The 19,323-nt window shown below is 31.6% G+C and overlaps 1 protein-coding gene across 2 annotated transcripts; it reads left to right on the top strand.

Moving 5' to 3' along the window:
• The first annotated feature begins 8 nt into the window (after positions 1-8).
• LOC131952865 (ubiquitin-protein ligase E3B) lies at positions 9-16,970 on the top strand. Of its 2 annotated transcripts, none has more exons than XM_059315760.1 (31): positions 9-197; positions 2,746-2,978; positions 3,156-3,205; positions 3,410-3,483; positions 3,658-3,728; positions 4,566-4,622; positions 4,820-4,924; positions 5,073-5,172; positions 5,335-5,414; positions 5,799-5,881; positions 6,024-6,129; positions 6,291-6,411; positions 6,681-6,715; positions 7,022-7,051; positions 7,331-7,443; positions 7,569-7,714; positions 8,584-8,745; positions 9,547-9,721; positions 10,582-10,700; positions 10,836-10,950; positions 11,116-11,215; positions 11,855-11,974; positions 12,176-12,253; positions 13,621-13,719; positions 14,121-14,228; positions 14,393-14,530; positions 14,641-14,765; positions 14,883-15,065; positions 15,158-15,269; positions 15,374-15,466; positions 15,637-16,970. In XM_059315760.1, exons 2-31 carry the CDS (start codon positions 2,868-2,870, stop codon positions 15,826-15,828), a joined length of 3,201 nt encoding a protein of 1,066 aa, XP_059171743.1. In that variant the 5' UTR covers positions 9-197; positions 2,746-2,867; the 3' UTR covers positions 15,829-16,970. The 2 variants fall into 2 exon arrangements, with proteins under 2 accessions (XP_059171743.1, XP_059171742.1); XM_059315759.1 differs by having other exon boundaries at positions 9-206.
• Positions 16,971-19,323: the final 2,353 nt, after the last annotated feature.

The raw sequence follows: 19,323 nt of genomic DNA, 5'->3' as shown, positions 1-19,323 counted from the left end.
GTTTACATCTTAATCTTTGTTTATCTAATATTTTGTCGTTTAACTTGTAATGTTAATTTACTTTAACTATAGTATCTAGATCTGCATACATCTACGTTTTATTATTTTAAGCATACAAATCAGTGGTAATCTATCTTTTTAGGACTTAGGTGCGTAAAATCGGCCGCGGCTACTGGCTAGTGGCTACTGAAGTGACAGTGAGTTGAGTGAGTAATGAAAAAAAGTAAAAAAGGGTAATCTATCGTTTTAGGTAGGTACGTAAAATCGCCCGCGACTAATAATGTGAAAAACAGGTGACTCCTTAAATTTTAATAATTATTTCACATTTTGAGGAGGATTTATGTTTTGAAAAATACAAAACTGTTTGCCCTATTTCATTTATTTTATCATTTATGTAATATCATGTAGATTATGTAGTAATATGTAGGGCATTACTGTAGGGGCCTACCTGTTTTTAAACAATTGAATTAAAACTTTTCAGTAGGAATAAATGAAGACTAGCGATGTTTCCAACAGATGCAACATTGCTCATTTACTATAGCAGCCATCTTGTTGAAGTTTATTTTAATATAAACTTATAGCGTGAGATTCAGGGGAAGCCACTCTAACTTACAGATGGTTTTTATTTAGCAAATCCTGCTCGCAAACACTGCTGTTTAAATTTAATTTCTTGCCTATAGGCTATTGATATATTTACTTAGCCATTGATTTAGGTTTATTATTCATTTATCTATAATCTATAATATTTGACACAAATATATCACAATATACTTCTATTAAAGCCTTGACAATGAGGTAACTTTTTCGTACATTACTAGCCGCGGGCGATTTTACGTACCTAAAATGATAGATTACCAAAAAAAGTTGCTATTACATATTGTTATTACTTATTATTATATATATTAAAGTATTATTAGGCCTAATGCTATCGACACTAGACTATATCAGTTTTTAGGTACGTAAAATGGGCAGAGACTAGTAATGTGAAAAAAAAGGTGACTCATTAAATTTTAGTCATTATTTCACATTTTTAGGAGGATTTATGTTTTGAAAATTACACAAATGTTTCAAAGTTTCATTAATCTACCTGTTTTTAAACAAAATTGTATTAAAAGTTTTCAGTAAAAAAATAAAGACTAGCGATGTTTTCATCAGATGCATCCAAGCTCATTTTTTTAAGCAGCCATCTTATTTAAGTGTAAAATTATAGTTGGAGATTCAAGGGAAACCACTCTAACTTACAGAAGGCTGCTGTTTATATAGCAAATCCTGCTTGCAAACACAGTTAGTGTTTAAGGGTTTATTTCTGGCCTATATGATATATTAAGCCGTTGATTTTGGTTATTATTCAGTTATCTATAAGATTTGACAAAAATATATCACAATATTATCAGAAGTATATAGACTATATTGAATATATATACTTCTGATAAAGCCTTTAACAATGAGGCAACTTTTTTGCACATTATTAGCCTCGAACAATTTTATGCACATAAAACGATAGATTACCAAAAAGTTGCCTCATTGACTCATCATTATTGTTAAGGCTTTTAAATTTTAATTTAAATTAGGGCCTATTTTAAACAATTGTATTAAAACTTTTCAGTAAAAAATAAAGACTAGAAATGTTTTCAGCAGATGCAAGTTAGTGTAGTTAGGGCCTAATTGTAATCACTAATTACTACTTAGAACATGTCATTAGCTTTAGATTAGTTTAGACTAGACAATTAATTAGTAAATAAGAAGCTAGAATGTAGCCTATTTTGTAGATCTAGTTAGTAGTTTAAACTGTTCATTGTCACATGTATGATACTTTTTGATATTCTATGTAGTATGTAGTTTTAGGGCATAGGTGGCTTATATTTTTTAACTTTAAGTAAATTAAGTTAAAAGTAACAGATTTGTGTTGTATTTTGTAAGTTTAGGCAAGGCCTATTTGAAAAATTGTAATATGACAATCATATCATACTTAAACAAAAAAAATTACAAAGTGGTGTTGGTATATTGCGAGGTGGTTAAATTGTGAGAAGGGTGCGAAAACCAATGGTCACGTGATATTTTTGTCTCGTATCTTATCTCCCACCCGATACTTATGCTGGGTGAGGGTAAAATGCAAGGGTGTCAGCAAAAATTATTTCACATCTGATTTACAATGAACTTTGATGTTATAACTGATGTTATAACTTTTAATAGCAGATTTTTCAGTCGCTAGACATGCTTATGTTTTATCAACTTCTTTATTTTGTGCGGCCTGATATATCGCCTTTGAAAATCAATGTTTAGAATTTTAAGTATAGATGTGTAGGCCTATATGAAAAGAATAAATTGTGATATTTTAAATCATTATCATTGCAAGGCACACATACACTCTACTTGCATTGAACTAATTTAATTAGTTGTGAGTAGAGCTACATTTTGATTGAAATGTTATATTCGTGTAGACATCCACATTGAACTTGGGTGGTGGGAGTAATGATGGTGTTCATCAAATTTGTGTTCCATAAATTGATGACTCCTAAACAATTGCTGTTTAATGATTATTTTTCAGTATCATTTTGTAAATGTATCACATTACAATTTCAAAATCCAAATATGAAGTGGCTTAAATTGCACCCTTATCCTGACCTAGTCCCAGTAGTGACAGCAGACAGACTGTCAGAAAACAACACCCAAGTGATACTGAATGGGTCTGGCATGTTTTCTTAAGAACTAATTGATTTCATTTACTCTCTCAAACATCAACAGGAGCAAGTTATTTTCAAACTCCATCTGCAGAACAGAATTCATGGCTCTACAATTGAAAACTATGAACTTACCCTCTTTAAAGTTTTTTTAACTGAACAGTAATAAGAAAGACACCATTCATAATGTTCAGTAAAAGTTCATCTGGAAAAGAAAAGTTTCTGGAGCAAAAAAAAGCTGACAGAGAAGGAAGAGCACAGGATAGGTCACGTGAAAATGCTGCTGTTAGAATCCAGGTAAAGACCAATCATTGCTTTATTTAAACTTTATTTTTTTCTTTCTTTGATCTTTTATGTTTCTCTGTTAAAGTTGTCTAAAGTTGTCTAAAGTTGTACCATTATTTCAGTATCTTTTTTTTTTGTCACAGTCTGAAGTTTTATAAATTTTGAATTTTTTTTTTCCAAAATCTGCAGTCCTCTATGCGAGGATTTCTGACAAGGAGAAAACTCAAGAAATCCATCCAGTATGTTTTATAAATAAAAGATTTACATTAGTCAATTTGTAATGTACATTAAATCTTCCTTCTAAATAACATATAGTTTCATGTAGGTTGGTCAAAGCAATTTTTGGAAAGTAAATATTTTGTTTTGGAAGTTATAAATGGAAAGTTTTAGTATGAAGTTAAACATTTATTATCTTTTAACTAATTATGAATTTGTTTTTTTAGTGAAGAGGTTGATAATTTCTTAAAGATACCACCACCTGAAAGTGATGCTGAGTACAAACCACCTTTACAAGCAGGTAGTTTGCATTTTTTGATGTACTGGAATCTAAGTTAATTTAATCCATACATTTTCCTTTAGTCCCTGTCTGTATCCATTATTCATTTCAGCAGTGACCAAATACAACTATTTGTTAGAATCAAAGAAGTTCCCATTTGTGCATAATGCTAAGTGCTATATTATCCTTCCACAGCTTCTGAAACCTTTAGAATCTCAAAGAAGTTTTTATTTGTGCACAATGCACAGTCTGACCAAGACAGAAGGGTGAGTATTTAACAAACTTTGCTGCTGTTTTTGTGTGTTATTTCTTTATTTACTCTAATTATCTGAAGTATCCAATAAATTATGAGAATTTTAAAATAAACCGGGAGTGATCTCCCCTAAACTTTCTCGAATATTCTTATATAACTCAGAATACAAACATGATTTTTAATTACTTAAACTTTTAAAAATAGAATAGAATCTCGTAGAAAAAAGAATTGCGCACCAAGCGAACGCCAAAACAAAATGTGCACAATAGTGCGCAATATTATCAGTAATCGGAAGTAGCGTTAATTACTACTTCCGGTCAATGGAAATTACTCAAAATTTAACAGAAGGTAGAGAATTAGATCTTTTACTTACAAGTGAAATTTCATTTATCTATCTGAAATAGTACTCAAGTAAAAGGCTTTTGAAAAATTCAAAGTAGAAAAAGTACCACTTCCGGTTATGGGAAATCGCTCAAAAGTCGATACGAATCTACGATTTTGATAAAATACTTATATATGAAATTTCATCAACTTAGCTGTAACAGTATTCAAGTTATCGTGTTTACACACCGACAGACACACAGACATACGGACAGAATTGCAAAGCCCAGTTTTTCAGACTGGATTACGCATAAAACCCCACAATTTTGATAAATCTGGATTGGTAATTTTTGCCCGATTAAAATAAGTCATCTATACTTCGGATGTGATGAAGGACTGAGGTGTAATACGGTCAAAACTGTCAAAATTTCAAGTGATTTTTGTGCACGATTACAATACTTTCTCTATACTCTGTATACGAGAAAGTAAAAAGAACTTTATGCATAAAATAAATATACTGTTTCCTCAGAAATTTGAATATCTTTGTCGCTATATCCTTGCTTCAATGGAAACAGATGTTCTTAAGGTGATAATTTATTACACACAATAGTTCTTGTATCTCTGATGAGTTCATTAAATTTTAAAATTAACTAGATATTAAATAGATGGATAAAAAATGATACTTTAATAAAAGATAGTTAAAAGATGGTTGATGTCTCTCTAGATTAAAGATTGTTAATTCTTAATGTAATTCTTCAAATACTAATTTCTTTGTTTCCTCAGCATTGCTATGTGTCTGTATCATTCAACAAGAAACTCACACTTGTTTGGATTGCACAGCTTAAATCATTGCTCTGGAAATGCTGTCAATATTTTTACACACTAAGGGTAATACAATTTTTAAAGAAAGCCATAGCCCAATATTTAGTGCAAATTAAGTACTTTTTCTGTTATATAAAATTGTCTGAACAAATATTTATTCATATGCTACATTTTAATAGTTTTGTTTTTTTAATTTTATCTTTTATGCTTGCAGCCAGAAAACCACAATGACATCCGTACGGTTATGGTCTTGTTGCGTATGCTGGTCACCTTTACCTCCCATACAAACTGGGTGGCTTTCAAGGATAAAGAAAGTAGGTGTACAGTTTAGGTTGGGAACAAGTCTTTGTTTAATGTTTATTCTAATGATATTAAATCAGCAAGTATTAACTTTTTTCATAGGTGACTTTAAAATAATTAAAGTTTTTTTTTTAAATTAACATTTGATTTCATCCTTATAAATGTGATTATTACAGCACTACACCAAGGATTTGCCAAACTGTGTGAAAATGTAATGGGAGACTTAAATAGTCGTGGACTGTATCCTGCACTAGAGGTGGGTGCTGGTTTGTAGAATATAAGTGTATTGAAATAAAGAAAAATTCCTAGAATTATTTTCCATACTTTTATACCCTCATGAACAAGAATTAATGTAATGTATTCGAGAAAGTAGTATTTGGTAACTTATTTTGAGATTTGTATTTGCTTTAATGTAAGTTAAGCCAACTCAGTGTTTGATTCAATCTAACGATGAAAATCTCTTATAATGCCCCAGTGTCATAAAATTACATTTGAACTTGTTATTTGACTGAATAGGCTGTTAGTGACACATATAACAACACTCTCTATCTTAGGGTCATTTGATAGAAAATTGCATATTTTTTAATGTATCATCACTTTTTCTTTCAACTGACCTAATATTTGTGGTCATAAATTTCAGGCCTTGTTAAGGAGAGGCTTATGTAGATCTAAAATAGCTTTTAACAAAGCCTGTCTCAGTGCAATCATCACTATATCTATGAGGTAAGAAGAATTTGAAATCCATATTAATACAGAAAATCTAAAACTCCAAAATGCCAAATAAATTATCTGAAGAACAGATGTATTATGAATATAGCTTATATTTGTTAGTGTCAAACCAATTTGTAAAGATATATATTCACAGACCACTTGTGGCCTCCAATTTCTCTCCAAATTTGCTGAGTGTATTTTTACTTCATGTGCTGTCTGTACCAGCTGTCATTATTCATATCAATACTATCGCTCAAGATGTAAGTAGACCAACATAAATTTTTTAATCAGGCTTTACACAATGGCTAATTAATCAAATGCTCAGTAATTTTGAATTTTTTGAAAAAAAAATAAAATTTAAAGAACAAATTTCATATTGAACAGAATACAAAGCTGTAACAATTGAATATGTCTTTCACAGTGTATATCAACTATGGTGACACATAGAATTTTCAAGAGGTGTCTGGATCTTTTAACTTGTGAGCAGAGTACAAGAATTATCTTTAACTCTCTTGAAGGAAACTATGCACTGTGTTTAATGGGTAAATTCACTTAAAATACACATCTCTCTTTTAACCACTCATCTTCCTCACCATAAACTACACACTAGCACAATCTGCTAGTCTTTGTTTATATTTGACATAAAGAAAAACTTTGAATAGTTCAACTGTTGTGTTAGAGTGTTACCATGTATTTATGAGGGCTGACTTTAGTGAGCTATTTTGATCACATCTAATGGTGGGAATACATATTTCATGTTCAATTAATCAAACTGAATCCTTGTTATATTTTGACTTGTTTTCATTCACAGCAAACTTAATACAGTTGGGATTTGTCGAGATGGAGGTAATTAAGTGAAATGAAAGATTATGAACTTAAATTATATTGCTTATAATGTTTTATTATTGCTATCATATTAATATATTATTGTATACAGAAAATTGATGCACAATACATGATATGAAGTATGAGATTGAGATTGAACTGCCGGTATCATCAGTGAACATCTAACTAAAATAATTTGGCTGTTAAAATAATTATACTGATACATTTATTTTTCTATTTGTCATTCAATTGATTGTGCATATATTTCTTATTTGGTAAAAAATGTTTTTTTCATAACTTGGCTTCAAAATTTATTTTTCCATACAGGGACTTGTTGAAAACACTGTTGATTTCATGGTAAGATATTCCTGGTTACATAGCTTTTAATTCCAATAATGTAAGTGGTTATCAATTCTAGCTCTATGTTAGAGAAGTGTGAGGAAAAAATTGTGACCATTCTAGAAGTGTTCATGAGGTGATAAGAAAAGTTGAATTGATTGTATGTTGGCCGCAATGTCCAGTTGAGCTTTGGTTTCTTATCTGTGTGTACTAGCACTCTCCTGCATTCAGAGTTTTTACAGGATGTAGTACATTTATATTTTACTGATGAACTGAGAGAGCTGTTGTATTTTATAGTCTGTGATGATTCGTCTCTTGGAGAACTGCCATAAGTATGTGCAAAACAAGAAGTCCAACCTGACACACTGGCACCCAGTGCTTGGATGGTTTTCACAAAACACAGATGTCAGGTAGGCTTACGTCATTGTTATAGACGTAAAGATTTTCATAGTTTTCTAGGCTTACGTCAAGCTAGTCCATGTGACATGAGTCAAGATTTTGTATGTTTAAGAAATGTAATGTTTCTTGTTGACAGCCTCCATGAATCAATGCCGTACGTTGTACGTCAGCTGCAGCTGTTGTGGAGTGACAAAATGATACGCCTCATGTTTGCTGTACTGCTGGAGTACACAGAGACCAGCCCAGTCCTTGATACAGAGCAGACGCCATCAAAAAACAAAAGTGGGTCAACAACAAAAATATGGTGTCCCTTTTAAAGGCTTTTATTTAGCTTGCTCAGTATGCTTGTGTGTGTGTGAGGGGCTCAGCAAATCTTGGAATATTAATTTAACCTACTTCCCATTGTCCAAATTTTTAATCTAATTAATATAGACAATGAATCATTATTATTCAATTTATAAATGTAAAAATTACTATATTTTCAATAGTATACTCAGCAAATCTTAGGATCTAAATTTAATCAAGATTCCTGTTGTCCTATTGAGCTGAAATTTGGCACAGTGATAGATCTTGGATGACAATACAAGAATATCAAATTTTGAATCTAATTAGATAGACAATTTAAAAACCACTGTATTCAATCATTAATAAAAGTGGAGATAACACAATTTTTTTAAAAGTTCAATTGCTTGATCAGAGGGCAGTGGAGGGTAAACTTTTCAGTTCACGGTTGGCAAATTTTGTTGAACACGAACAAATTAATAACAAGTAACTCAATTTTAGAGATCACAAGCCAGTGGGTGGATTTTGATGCAAACATTTTTAGTCTTAGATTATGTACTATCAACTCCTTTTCAAATGAATGGCTAAAAGTGGAAAACAAATTTCACATAAAAATACATTTTTAAAGGACAAATGCTTTTACTATATTTACATATCACAAAAAGATAGCAAATGAAAAAGTAAAAAATAAATTTAGCTATATGCTGGTATGACTAAAAATAAAAGCCTGGGGGGTTCACTTATGGAAAATATATTCCCTTTGATAGGTGTAGGACTACCTAAAACATAAAATAAGACGTATGTTCAATTTTCATGATTGATATGTGTTTTGCAACATCTTAAACCTTTGGGCTGTACTTACAATACAGATATTTTGAAGAAAGCCCTTGGTAAAGCCTCATCAAGCAAAGTTTCAACAACTCAAAAAATCAAACTTGATAGCGGCATAGCTTTTAGCACCTGCTTGCCATGCTCCCTCTACCAACAGATCATCAACACTTTAACTCAATTAAAGATGGACATACTAGGAGGTGAGTTGATTGAAATCTTTATTTATAACTCAGTTGTTATTAATATCTTGAAGATTAAGTATAGACAAAAAAAATGTTATCGTCCAAAACATCAAGATTTTGATAACTCTCGACATTTTACAGCTCCCTGAGTCAAAAAGTAGTTTTGCAAATTTCTCTGTGTCTGTCTGTCTGAGCTATGAAAACACAAAAATTTTAGTAAATGGTACTTTTCTATTCTCATGTGAACAATATAACTTAAGTACTGTTTCAGTCAGTTATATATATATAAGTATAAGATCTTATAGTTCTTATGCTTATGCTTTCAATTTTTGAGTGACCTCCCAAAATGTTTTACTCTATTTCTGGTTTCTAAAATACCGATAACTGCTTGAGTTCTGTTTCAGTTAGGTAGACAAAATTTTAAACATAGCTATAAGATCTTATTCTCATGATTTGCTCAAATTTTGAAAGTTTTCTGGTAAAGTAAAGTATTACTGCACTATTTCTGGTGAAGTAAAGTATTACTGCACTATTTCTGGTGAAGTAAAGTATTACTGCACTATTTCAGGTGAAGTAAAGAATTACTGCACTATTACTGAAAAAAGATCACTTCTAACAGACCTTTTTTCTTCAAAACTTTTCACATAAGTGTAGACAATGAAATTGCATTGTGACATAAAATTTGGCTAAATCTGATGTGTAATTAACTTTTTAAAAATGAATCCATATTTCCTTTATAAAGCGCTAATTTTCAGCTCTGTTATACACACATTGTTTATGTCCATTTGTTGCACAATATAATTTTAAAATTATTTCCAGGGCTTGCGTACAATGATATACTATTGCCAATATTGTGGCGATTTCTCTGTGACCTTGGTCCTCACTGTGGTTTGAAGACATTCATAGAACTTCTGACTCAGGCACCAAACTCTACAATTCATCCAGTCTTCAGCCTCCTCTCATTATTCTGTGAAACAGCTTCTCATATGATTACGTAAGACTATTTTATTTTTTTAATTTTTTTAAATAGAAAATGTGTTGGGTTTTTTATTATTATTTCATGCTGTTATTTCATTCTATTCTTGTCACAACCCAAAAAACTTGTTGGGGTTCATCCATAAATGACGTCACTCTTTTTTGATGATTTTTACCCCCCCCCCCCCCCCTTTGTCACACATTGTCACAAAAAGCCAGACCTCCCCCCCCCTCCTAAAATTACATCACAGCCTACAACCCCCCTCAAAATTGCAGTTGAATTTTTCTTAAAACTTCTATATTTTTCCAAAATCTTTTCTGAACTCTGTCAACACAGAGTATTTAAATCAATTTCTATTACAATTTATTAAAGCAGTTTTCTAAAACGCAAAATAATGGCTAAAACTCTAACATTGCTTTTTTATAATGCAAAAGTGTGACCCTCCCCCCTACTAGTGTGACGTCATTTATGGATGACCCCTTGATAGAAATCTAGATGACACAGCTGCTATTTCATTCTATTCTTGTCAATACATAAAAAAACTTGTTGATAGAACTCTAGATGACACAGCTGCTATTTCATTCTATTCTTGTCACAACCCAAACAACTTGTTGATAGAAATCTAGATGACATAGCTGCTATTTCATTCTATTCTTGTCAATACATAAAAAACTTGTTGATAGAACTCTAGATGACAAAGCTGCTATTTCATTCTATTCTTGTCAATACATAAAAAACTTGTCGATAGAACTCTAGATGACAAAGCTGCTATTTCATTCTATTCTTGTCAATACATAAAAAACTTGTTGATAGAACTCTAGATGACACAGCTGCTATTTCATTCTATTCTTGTCACAACCCAAAAAACTTGTTGATAGAACTCTAGATGACACAGAGATGCTGGAACACCAGAAGGTTTTTAAAGTTGGGGATTACGTCCGGATGAGTGAATTCCTCAACTTGTTCACCTTTAAAGTAATATGGGGAGGACTAATTAGTAAGTTAACCCAATTGAACTATTTTAATTTGTTAATTCATTTACTCTCTGAACTCAGAAATGTTTACAGTATAGTATGTAGACACAATTTTTAAACTGCTGGAGACTAACACCTTTTCCCAACTGTCCCATTAGGTCTTGAGCAAGCACCTACCTGTGATGTTTTCACCTCCACCCTCACCCTGCTCATGATCCTACATGACAGGGACAGTCGTAGAAGTTTTACTGGTCCAAATCATTGGTTAATTAGGTCTGGGCTCTTCAAGTCTCTATTTGTTTCACTTTCATGCAGAACATGATATTCTTTTTTTTAGTTATAAACTTGAAGCTTCTGTATTAAATTTACTTACTTTTTATGTAATTAAATTAATAAATGCACATAAATAATTTTCTTTTTTAAATAAATAAATTTTAGAGATGTAAAACCAAGTCATTTTATGGCAGAACTTGAGAAAGAGAAAAAGACAGCACTATTCCTTATGCAAAAAGTACCTCACATCATTCCATTTAACGAAGTAAGTACAATAACTAAGTAATATAAACAGTAAGTAATGAAATCATTAACCTGCAAAATGGCAACTCTTTTTCTAACAATACTTTTTTTTATATTAAAATATCTTCATATATAACAAAATTAAAATCATTACCCAGGAAATCAATCTTAGTTTATTTCATGAGTCTTCATAACTTAATTATTTACTAATAAATAAGTGAAAATATCATTAAACTTCATTTTTCAATTAAAATGTTTAATATGTTAAAAAAAAACACAACTTAAGACATTGGAACCTATTGTATTAGTTACATTATTATCTATGCCCTATTCATGAATAATAATATCAATGTTAATATAACCAGTAATTTCAGAACAAAATTTTTAACTCTCGGAAAGTAAAAGAAATGTAACTTAAGTGATAGAACAAAGAAATTATTTTTTTACAATGAATTGTTTCAAGCCATCGCCAGTATATTAAAAATCTCATTACCAGTAAAACTTTTATTTAAATATTTTACACATAGTTAGGGTGCATTGCCGGTTTAAGTAAAAACATGCATTAACAAAAAAAGTCATAATGTAGTTTTGTGTATTTCCTTGTATGTGTTGGATTGTATTCTGTTACCATATTACAAAGTAACAACATTTTTGCCCCCAGCGAGTGATTCTCTTCAGGAAAAATGTCATGAGAGAAAAGGAAATGCTGGGGCTGACTGAGTCATCTTGCACTACAGCCCAGTCCACACTTATCACTGTACATCGGAGTCGAATAGTCGAGGTACACTCACAGGATTAAAAGGCTGCTTTAAAAAGATCAAACAGCTACTCTAAGAATACCAAAACTTTATTTTAAAAAATAATAAAGTTTACTTTTAAAAAAAGAAGGCTTAGTAGCATTGTCTTGATGCATAGTTTAATAGAGTATTTAAAAGTTGAACACTTAACTTTATTTGTGCCCAAACTATTGTTTTGTTTACAGGATGGGTACAGGCAACTGGCACAACTACCAAGCCGGGCTCTTAAAGGTGTCATTAGGGTGAAGTTTATCAATGAAATGGTGGGTCATTTTTCACAAGCATTTACTTAGATCAGTTTTTAAATGAAGTGGTTGGTCATTTTTTTACAAGCATTTACTTACATCAGTTTTTAAATGAAGTGGTTGGTCATTTACTTACATCAGTTTTTAAATGAAGTGGTTGGTCATTTACTTACATCAGTTTTTAAATGAAGTGGTTGGTCATTTTACTTAATCAGTTTTTAAATGAAGTGATTGGTCATTTGACATACTACACCAGGTTATCAATTCCATGATTTGGTCCATTTATACAAGCTTTTACTTAGATCACAATTTCTGGATGTCTGTATCAGATAGGGTTTGCTGGTAAATCTTGCTTGTCAATTTCACCCATTTCTAATGCAGCAATTTCTTCCCAGAAAAATTACTTGCCTATGCCAGTGAAAGAATATTCCATTTCCATTACAATAAGTTATCAAATGAGTCATTAAAAACTAAAGATTGTGTTGTATTCAATAACAAAAGGTTACATAACTAGGTAGTTGCAGGCACTTGACTTATCAGGTCAACTAGAATTCCTGACAAATGTTTCAAATATTATTTTGGCAAGTTAGGGTAGATAATACAATTACTATTGAGTGATTCAGTAATAAGGGAATGTTAGTGACATTCAGTTGGTATAAAGCAAACTTTTTTTCAGTATTGATGGGTGTTGATGAAGAATAATTGGAAAAAATAAATATAGTACAAAGTGTTTTTTAATATATTTGTTTTAAGTTACAAATATCTAAATAGTAAAAACAAAATGAAACGATTATAAAAACAATTTAAATTTAAATGCACCTAAAGTAAGTCAATCATATCATAGCTAACACACATTTATGGTTATTTGTACTAAAGCTGTTATTAAGATTTTTATACTTGATTTATTATTTGTTGAAGGCAAGTGATAATGCCAATGCTTAACTAAAATATGAAATAGACTTAAGAACCTAAATATATTGTATAAAACAATGCAGCATATATTCCTTACTTCTATTAAAATGTCACACATCATAACAATGGGTACTTTGTCAACAAAACATTTCTCTACATTTAGTAACCTGTTAACTTCACAAATTGCAAACCTTCAAATTAATACTTCCTAAACTTTTTGAGCCATTGACTGTTGACATTTTCCTTCTGAATCCTTGAACAATTGTTGTGTTTGTACACCCCTTCTGAATCCTTGAGCAATTGTTGTGTTTGTACACCCCTTCTGAATCCTTGAACAATTGTTGTGTTTGTACACCCCTTCTGAATCCTTGAGCAATTGTTGTGTTTGTACACCCCTTCTGAATCCTTGAACAATTGTTGTGTTTGTGCACCCCTTCTGAATCCTTGAACAATTGTTGTGTTTGTACACCCAGGGTCTTGATGAAGCTGGTATTGATCAAGATGGTGTTTTTAAAGAATTTCTCGAAGAAACTATCAGCAAAGTTTTTGATCCACATCTTAACTTGTTTAAAGTAAGACTTTTTTATAATTCCAGATTTACTAATTTGTTCCACTGAGTCAAAGAAATAACATAATTTATAGTTAAACAACAATTTAGTTTTTTATAGCTGTATCACCATATGGTTTTTCAAATGTTTTTTGCGTAACATTTGCTAGATCAAGGTGTAAGTTAAAAATTAACAATTGATATGTTTGCAATAACAAGATTTTAGTTTCTGTTGAAAAGATGCATGTAAAAAACAAAGAAGATATAAACCAATAAAATATTTAACTAACACTCGCCCTCATCTATTGTGTTTTTATTGTATAGATTAAGATAGTTTTATAAAAATACAAAAAAAAAATATTGGAGTTATTGATTGTGTTGTAAAGATGAGGACAGTTTTTTAATAGAGTTGTGATTGATCCTTAGGTAACCAGTGAACAGAAGCTGTACCCATCATCCACCTCACACATACAAGACAGCCACTTGGCTTTGTTTGAGTTTGTGGGGAAAATGTTGGCAAAAGCTGTCTACGAGGTTTGTAGCTTTAATTTTGTTTAAAGGCATTCAGCTGGGAGATTTTATCCTCTCAACTTTACTCTTCTAGCTGCTTTTCAGGTTATTCATTTATAAATGCACCAGTAGCTTTGAAGGCTTATTGTAAATACTTAGTAAAATGCAAGTACATTTTCTATTTTTAGGGTATCATAGTGGACGTACCGTTCGCACCGTTCTTCCTGATACAGATACGTGGCCACCTTCAGAGTGCAACATACAGTTTTCTTGATGAGTTACCTTCTCTTGACATGGAACTGGCTAAATCTCTTTCATACATCAAGGCAAGTTAAAAAGTTATGCTTTATTGCCATTTTAACAACAAAATCTCTCACTTTTTATTTGACAAGAAAACACCACTGGTGCTCATGGTTACTGGCCCATCTATTTTTAGCACTATGATGGGGATGTCAGCAGTCTCGAATTAACCTTCTCTTGTGATGAGGATATTTTAGGTCGTATTGTCACTCATGAACTAGTACCAGGAGGGAAAGCTATACAAGTCACCAATGAGAACAAGTACCTTTTTTCATACTTTCGTTTAACAGAACTTCTTTGTTATTTAATTTCTACATTACTTAAAGCAAAAAGTAGCATCATACCACTGTTTAAACTAATGAACTTTCTTGAACACAGAATCAGATATGTCCATCTGATGGCCCACTTCCACATGTACAGACAAATCAAGGAACAATCCTTGGCTTTTGTCAGGGGATTTAAATCTGTTGTCACTCCAGACTGGCTCAGCATGTTTTCCTCCCCTGAATTACAAAAGCTCATCTCAGGAGATGGAGATTGTTTAGACATGGAGGACCTGAGGTAAGTTTTTTTTTATTTTACCATAACATGTATGTTATACAGATATTATCAAGTACCACATGTATATACTGTATGTACAATTGCTCAACCAGGCGTCACACACAGTACTATGGTGGCTACCACAACAACCACAAGGTGATTAACTGGCTTTGGGACATTGTAGAGAATGATCTGAGTATTGAAGAAAAGGGTCTCTTCTTAAAGGTAATGTTTTTATAACAAAATGTAGAAGGTACAAATTTTTAGTTATGTTTTAATTCAACAATTCTTCATTTGAATGTCCCATCCAACTATTTAAACCCCAACAGTTTGTTACAAGTTGTTCCAAACCACCTTTACTTGGGTTTGCCCACATGGAGCCGCCATTTTCTATTCGCTGTGTAGAAGTTAGTGATGACCAGGTAAATAGCACAAAAAACATTTTCGTTTTGGTAGAAAATTGGTTGGTCATTATTTTGTGTTTCTTTTCAAATTTTCATATCCTTTTTTTAAATTCATCTTTTCTTCAAATTCTTCAAATGAGTAAAAAAAATAATAGATTTTGGCAAATGTTTTTTTTTTACCACTGTAGGATACTGGGGACACAGTAGGCTCAGTACTGAAGGGATTTTTTAACATCAAGAAGAAAGATGCTGGTGGACGTCTACCCACATCGTCAACATGCTTCAACCTTCTCAAACTTCCCAACTACTCCAAGAAATCTGTGCTCAGAGAAAAACTGAAATACGCCATTCATTCACATTCTGGCTTTGAAATATCTTGATACTTGTGTCAATTGGTGCAACATTACTTGATACAACCTTATGTTTACACTTGTGCAACATTACTTGATACAACCTGATGTTTACACTTGTGCAACATTACTTGATACAGATGTTTACACTTGTGCAACATTACTTGATACAGATGTTTACACTTGTGCAACATTACTTGATACAACCTGATGTTTACACTTGTGCAACATTACTTGATACAACCTGATGTTTGCAGTTGTGCAACATTACTTGATACAACCTGATGTTTACACTTGTGCAACATTACTTGATACAACCTGATGTTTACACTTGTGCAACATTACTTGATACAACCTGATCTTTACACTAGTGCAACATTACTTGATACAACCTGATGTTTGCAGTTGTGCAACATTACTTGATACAACCTGATGTTTACACTTGTGCAACATTACTTGATACAACCTGATGTTTACACTTGTGCAACAGTACTTATAAACTGGTCCATTAAAATTTGGCCGCAAACCCTTAAATTCAACATATATTCCAAAACTGTGATAACAAAACAAGTAGATGTCACTCACACATGTTAAAGATGGTGGATTAGCTTTGTTTCATTCACACATTAATAAAACATCTTTGTAATTTAGTTTTATAAGCGATAATTTTGTTTTTAACATGGTTGTGTCAATTTCCTTTGATTCACATTGTGTAATAGAGGTAGACTTTTAAAAAATATTTTATTTCTTTAAGCAACAAGTTTTATTTTCTATTAGTTATTTGAACCAACTTTAAGATTAAATGTTCAGATACCCCATAGAAGTCTCTGATTTAGCCAAGTTTTCATGCTGGCTGGGACATTGTTGTTGATACTGGTAGAATCAAGTAGACGATGTTTGGGGTCATTCATAAATAACGTCACACTTTTTAAAATGATTTTTACCTCCCCCCTCCCCTCCGTCACACGTTGTCACAAAAAGCCAGACCCCCCCCCCCCTAAAATGACGTCACGCCTCAACCTACAACCCTCCTCAAAATTGCAGTTGAATTTTTTTAAAACATCGAAATTTTTTCCAAAATCTTGTCTAAACTATTACAATTTATTAAAACAGTTATCTAAAACGCGAAATAATATCTAAAATTCGTTTTCTAACATTGTTTTTTTATAATGCAAAAATGTGACTTCGCAACCCCCCCCCCCCCCCCCCCTCCCCCTCATCACACATTGTCACAAAATTACGGATCCCCCTCCCCCCTACGAGTGTGACGTCATTTATGGATGACCCCTTTACACTTTAGATTGATAACAGTATAACAGTATAAGCTGAAGAAAATAAATCTGTACCTGATTAGATCTTGCTATTTGTATGACTTTTCTGTTGAACTTTTTGCAGCATTTGACAAACATTTTTTTCAATCTATAATCTTTATAAGTAAATGGCAGTGTTTTACTTTTTTATTTTTACTTAAAATAAATCAGTGGGAAAATTTTTTTTCAGAAAGTTTGTGCAAAGTTTCTATGAGCAGAAGCGATCCATAAACATTTTGCTTTATAGAAACTTTTGTATGTGGGGTGATTTAATGTTTAAGCTATTTTTAGATTCCCTGTACTATCATTTAACTGACAGCTAATTATGACATTCCATTCATTTTAATGCTAATTAATAGTATAGTATATTTTAATTCATTCAATCTTACTAAAGCAATGTGTCTTACTCATGGAAGAGAGAATAGTCAACAAATTGTTGTAATAAAATAAAAACCTTTTTAACAAAATATTTGATTTCTTCTATGCTTAAAATGGAAAACTATTAGTTCATTAATTAATTTAAAAAACATGTATTAATAAATGTTTTTTTAATTAATTAATGAACTAATAGTTTTCTATTTTGAGCATAGAAGAAATCAAATCTTTGAGCTACTTGTTTCTAGAACAAAACCTCAAGCCTCACAAGCACTATTCCAATGATATTTTCTTGTTGTTTGATATTAAATAAAGTAATTTTGTTTATTTCTAAAACTGTCAACATTTGAAATGTAAATAAACCAGATAATATGTTTTATGTTTCTTACATACCAATACCTTGTTTCTCAACCATTCAATGTAAACACATTTCATGTTTCTTGCATACCAATACCTTGTTTATCATATAGTTTGTTGCATTATTTGTTTTTACATTACAAATGAAATTTTACCTAATCATTGCTGCATGTTTTAATATGGTTGTTTTGTGATCATGTGACTTTTTAAACAAAATTTCTGCTTCTAGTCCATATTATTCTGTTCCTTTTTTGTTTCCAACAGTTATTTTCATAACACCATAGTGAAATTAGTGTATTGTAATATTATGCTCATTTTACTACCGTATAAGAATAATTTAAGTGGTAAAATCCATCCCCTTTATTTATAGATATATATATATGTAAATATCGGCTGACAAAAGCGCAATAAATTTGTAAAAACAATTAATACTAAGTTTTCTTCTATTTATAACTGATACAACCTGATGTTTAGGGGCAACACAATGTGTCACGGATGTCAAGTTTTATTATGGCTAAAATAAAAGTATCAACCTTTTACATCTGTGTGAACTGTACCAGTTTATGTAAGATAATAATTTTAAATCAAAAGTCAACAGTTTATTATGTTTTATAAGAATTTTTTCTTCATAATGCTAGATGTAATAAAAATATTCCAGTTAAAGGTAATTGAGATACCAGTATATAAATTGAGATTACTATATTTAAAAAGTTATCTTATTAATATATTTTTAAAGTGTTTTTTGGAGCACCTTTTTGACTGATACCTCCTCCATTATTAGTTAAATTTTTTTGAGGTTTTTGTGTAGCTGCTTTCTAACATGCACAGCAAAAGGGTTAAAGCATGTACACCAATCTTTTGTTCTGGTAAAGAATTTTAAGTTAAGCTTACCTGATTTGTATTAACAAATCACCTGTGACTTTGGGGGTCATCCATAAATGAGGTCACGCTTTTTTTGACGATTTTTACCTCCCCCCCCCCCTCCCCTCCGTCGCACATCGTCACAAAAAGACAAACCCCCCACCCCTAAAATGACGTCACACCTCAGTCTACAACCCCCCTCAAAATTGCAGTTGAATTTTACTTAAAACATCGATATTTTTCCAAAAATCTTGTCTGAACTCTGTCAAAATAGAGTATTTTAATCAATTTCTATTAGAATTTATTAAAACAGTTTTCTAAAACGCGAAATAACGGCTAAAATTCGTTTTCTAACATTGCTTTTTATAATGCAAAAGTGTGACGTCGCACCATCTGAACTCCCCCTCATCACACACCGTCACAAAATTACGGACCCCCTCCCCCTTCGTTTATGGACGACCCCTTTACCCAAAATGGATTGGTATGGCTAGCCCTACTACACATTTTTAAGGTCAGAAAAACTTGAAAACAGTGATCAGACTCTAATACAGAAGCATAGGGCCTAGATCTACATTTAAAATTAAAGTAAGGTTTTCCAATGTCTTCAGGAAAACACAAGGCC

Source organism: Physella acuta, unplaced genomic scaffold (genome assembly GCF_028476545.2).
Source record: "Physella acuta isolate Inbredline_101_S28 unplaced genomic scaffold, ASM2847654v3 ptg000891l, whole genome shotgun sequence".
Classification (NCBI taxonomy): domain Eukaryota; kingdom Metazoa; phylum Mollusca; class Gastropoda; family Physidae; genus Physella; species Physella acuta.
Note: the sequence above shows the minus strand (reverse complement) of the source record. Positions and strands in the feature narration are given on the sequence as shown.

What these genes read in the sequence shown, in the direction of transcription:
- LOC131952865 (XM_059315760.1), top strand. Translation starts at nt 2,868, where the DNA reads ATGTTCAGTAAAAGTTCATCTGGAAAAGAAAAGTTTCTGGAGCAAAAA. An exon ending in TGAAGTTTATCAATGAAATG is followed by an intron (nt 12,254 to 13,620) that starts GTGGGTCATTTT and finishes TTGTACACCCAG; the next exon opens with GGTCTTGATGAAGCTGGTAT. An exon ending in TTAGACATGGAGGACCTGAG is followed by an intron (nt 15,066 to 15,157) that starts GTAAGTTTTTTT and finishes TTGCTCAACCAG; the next exon opens with GCGTCACACACAGTACTATG.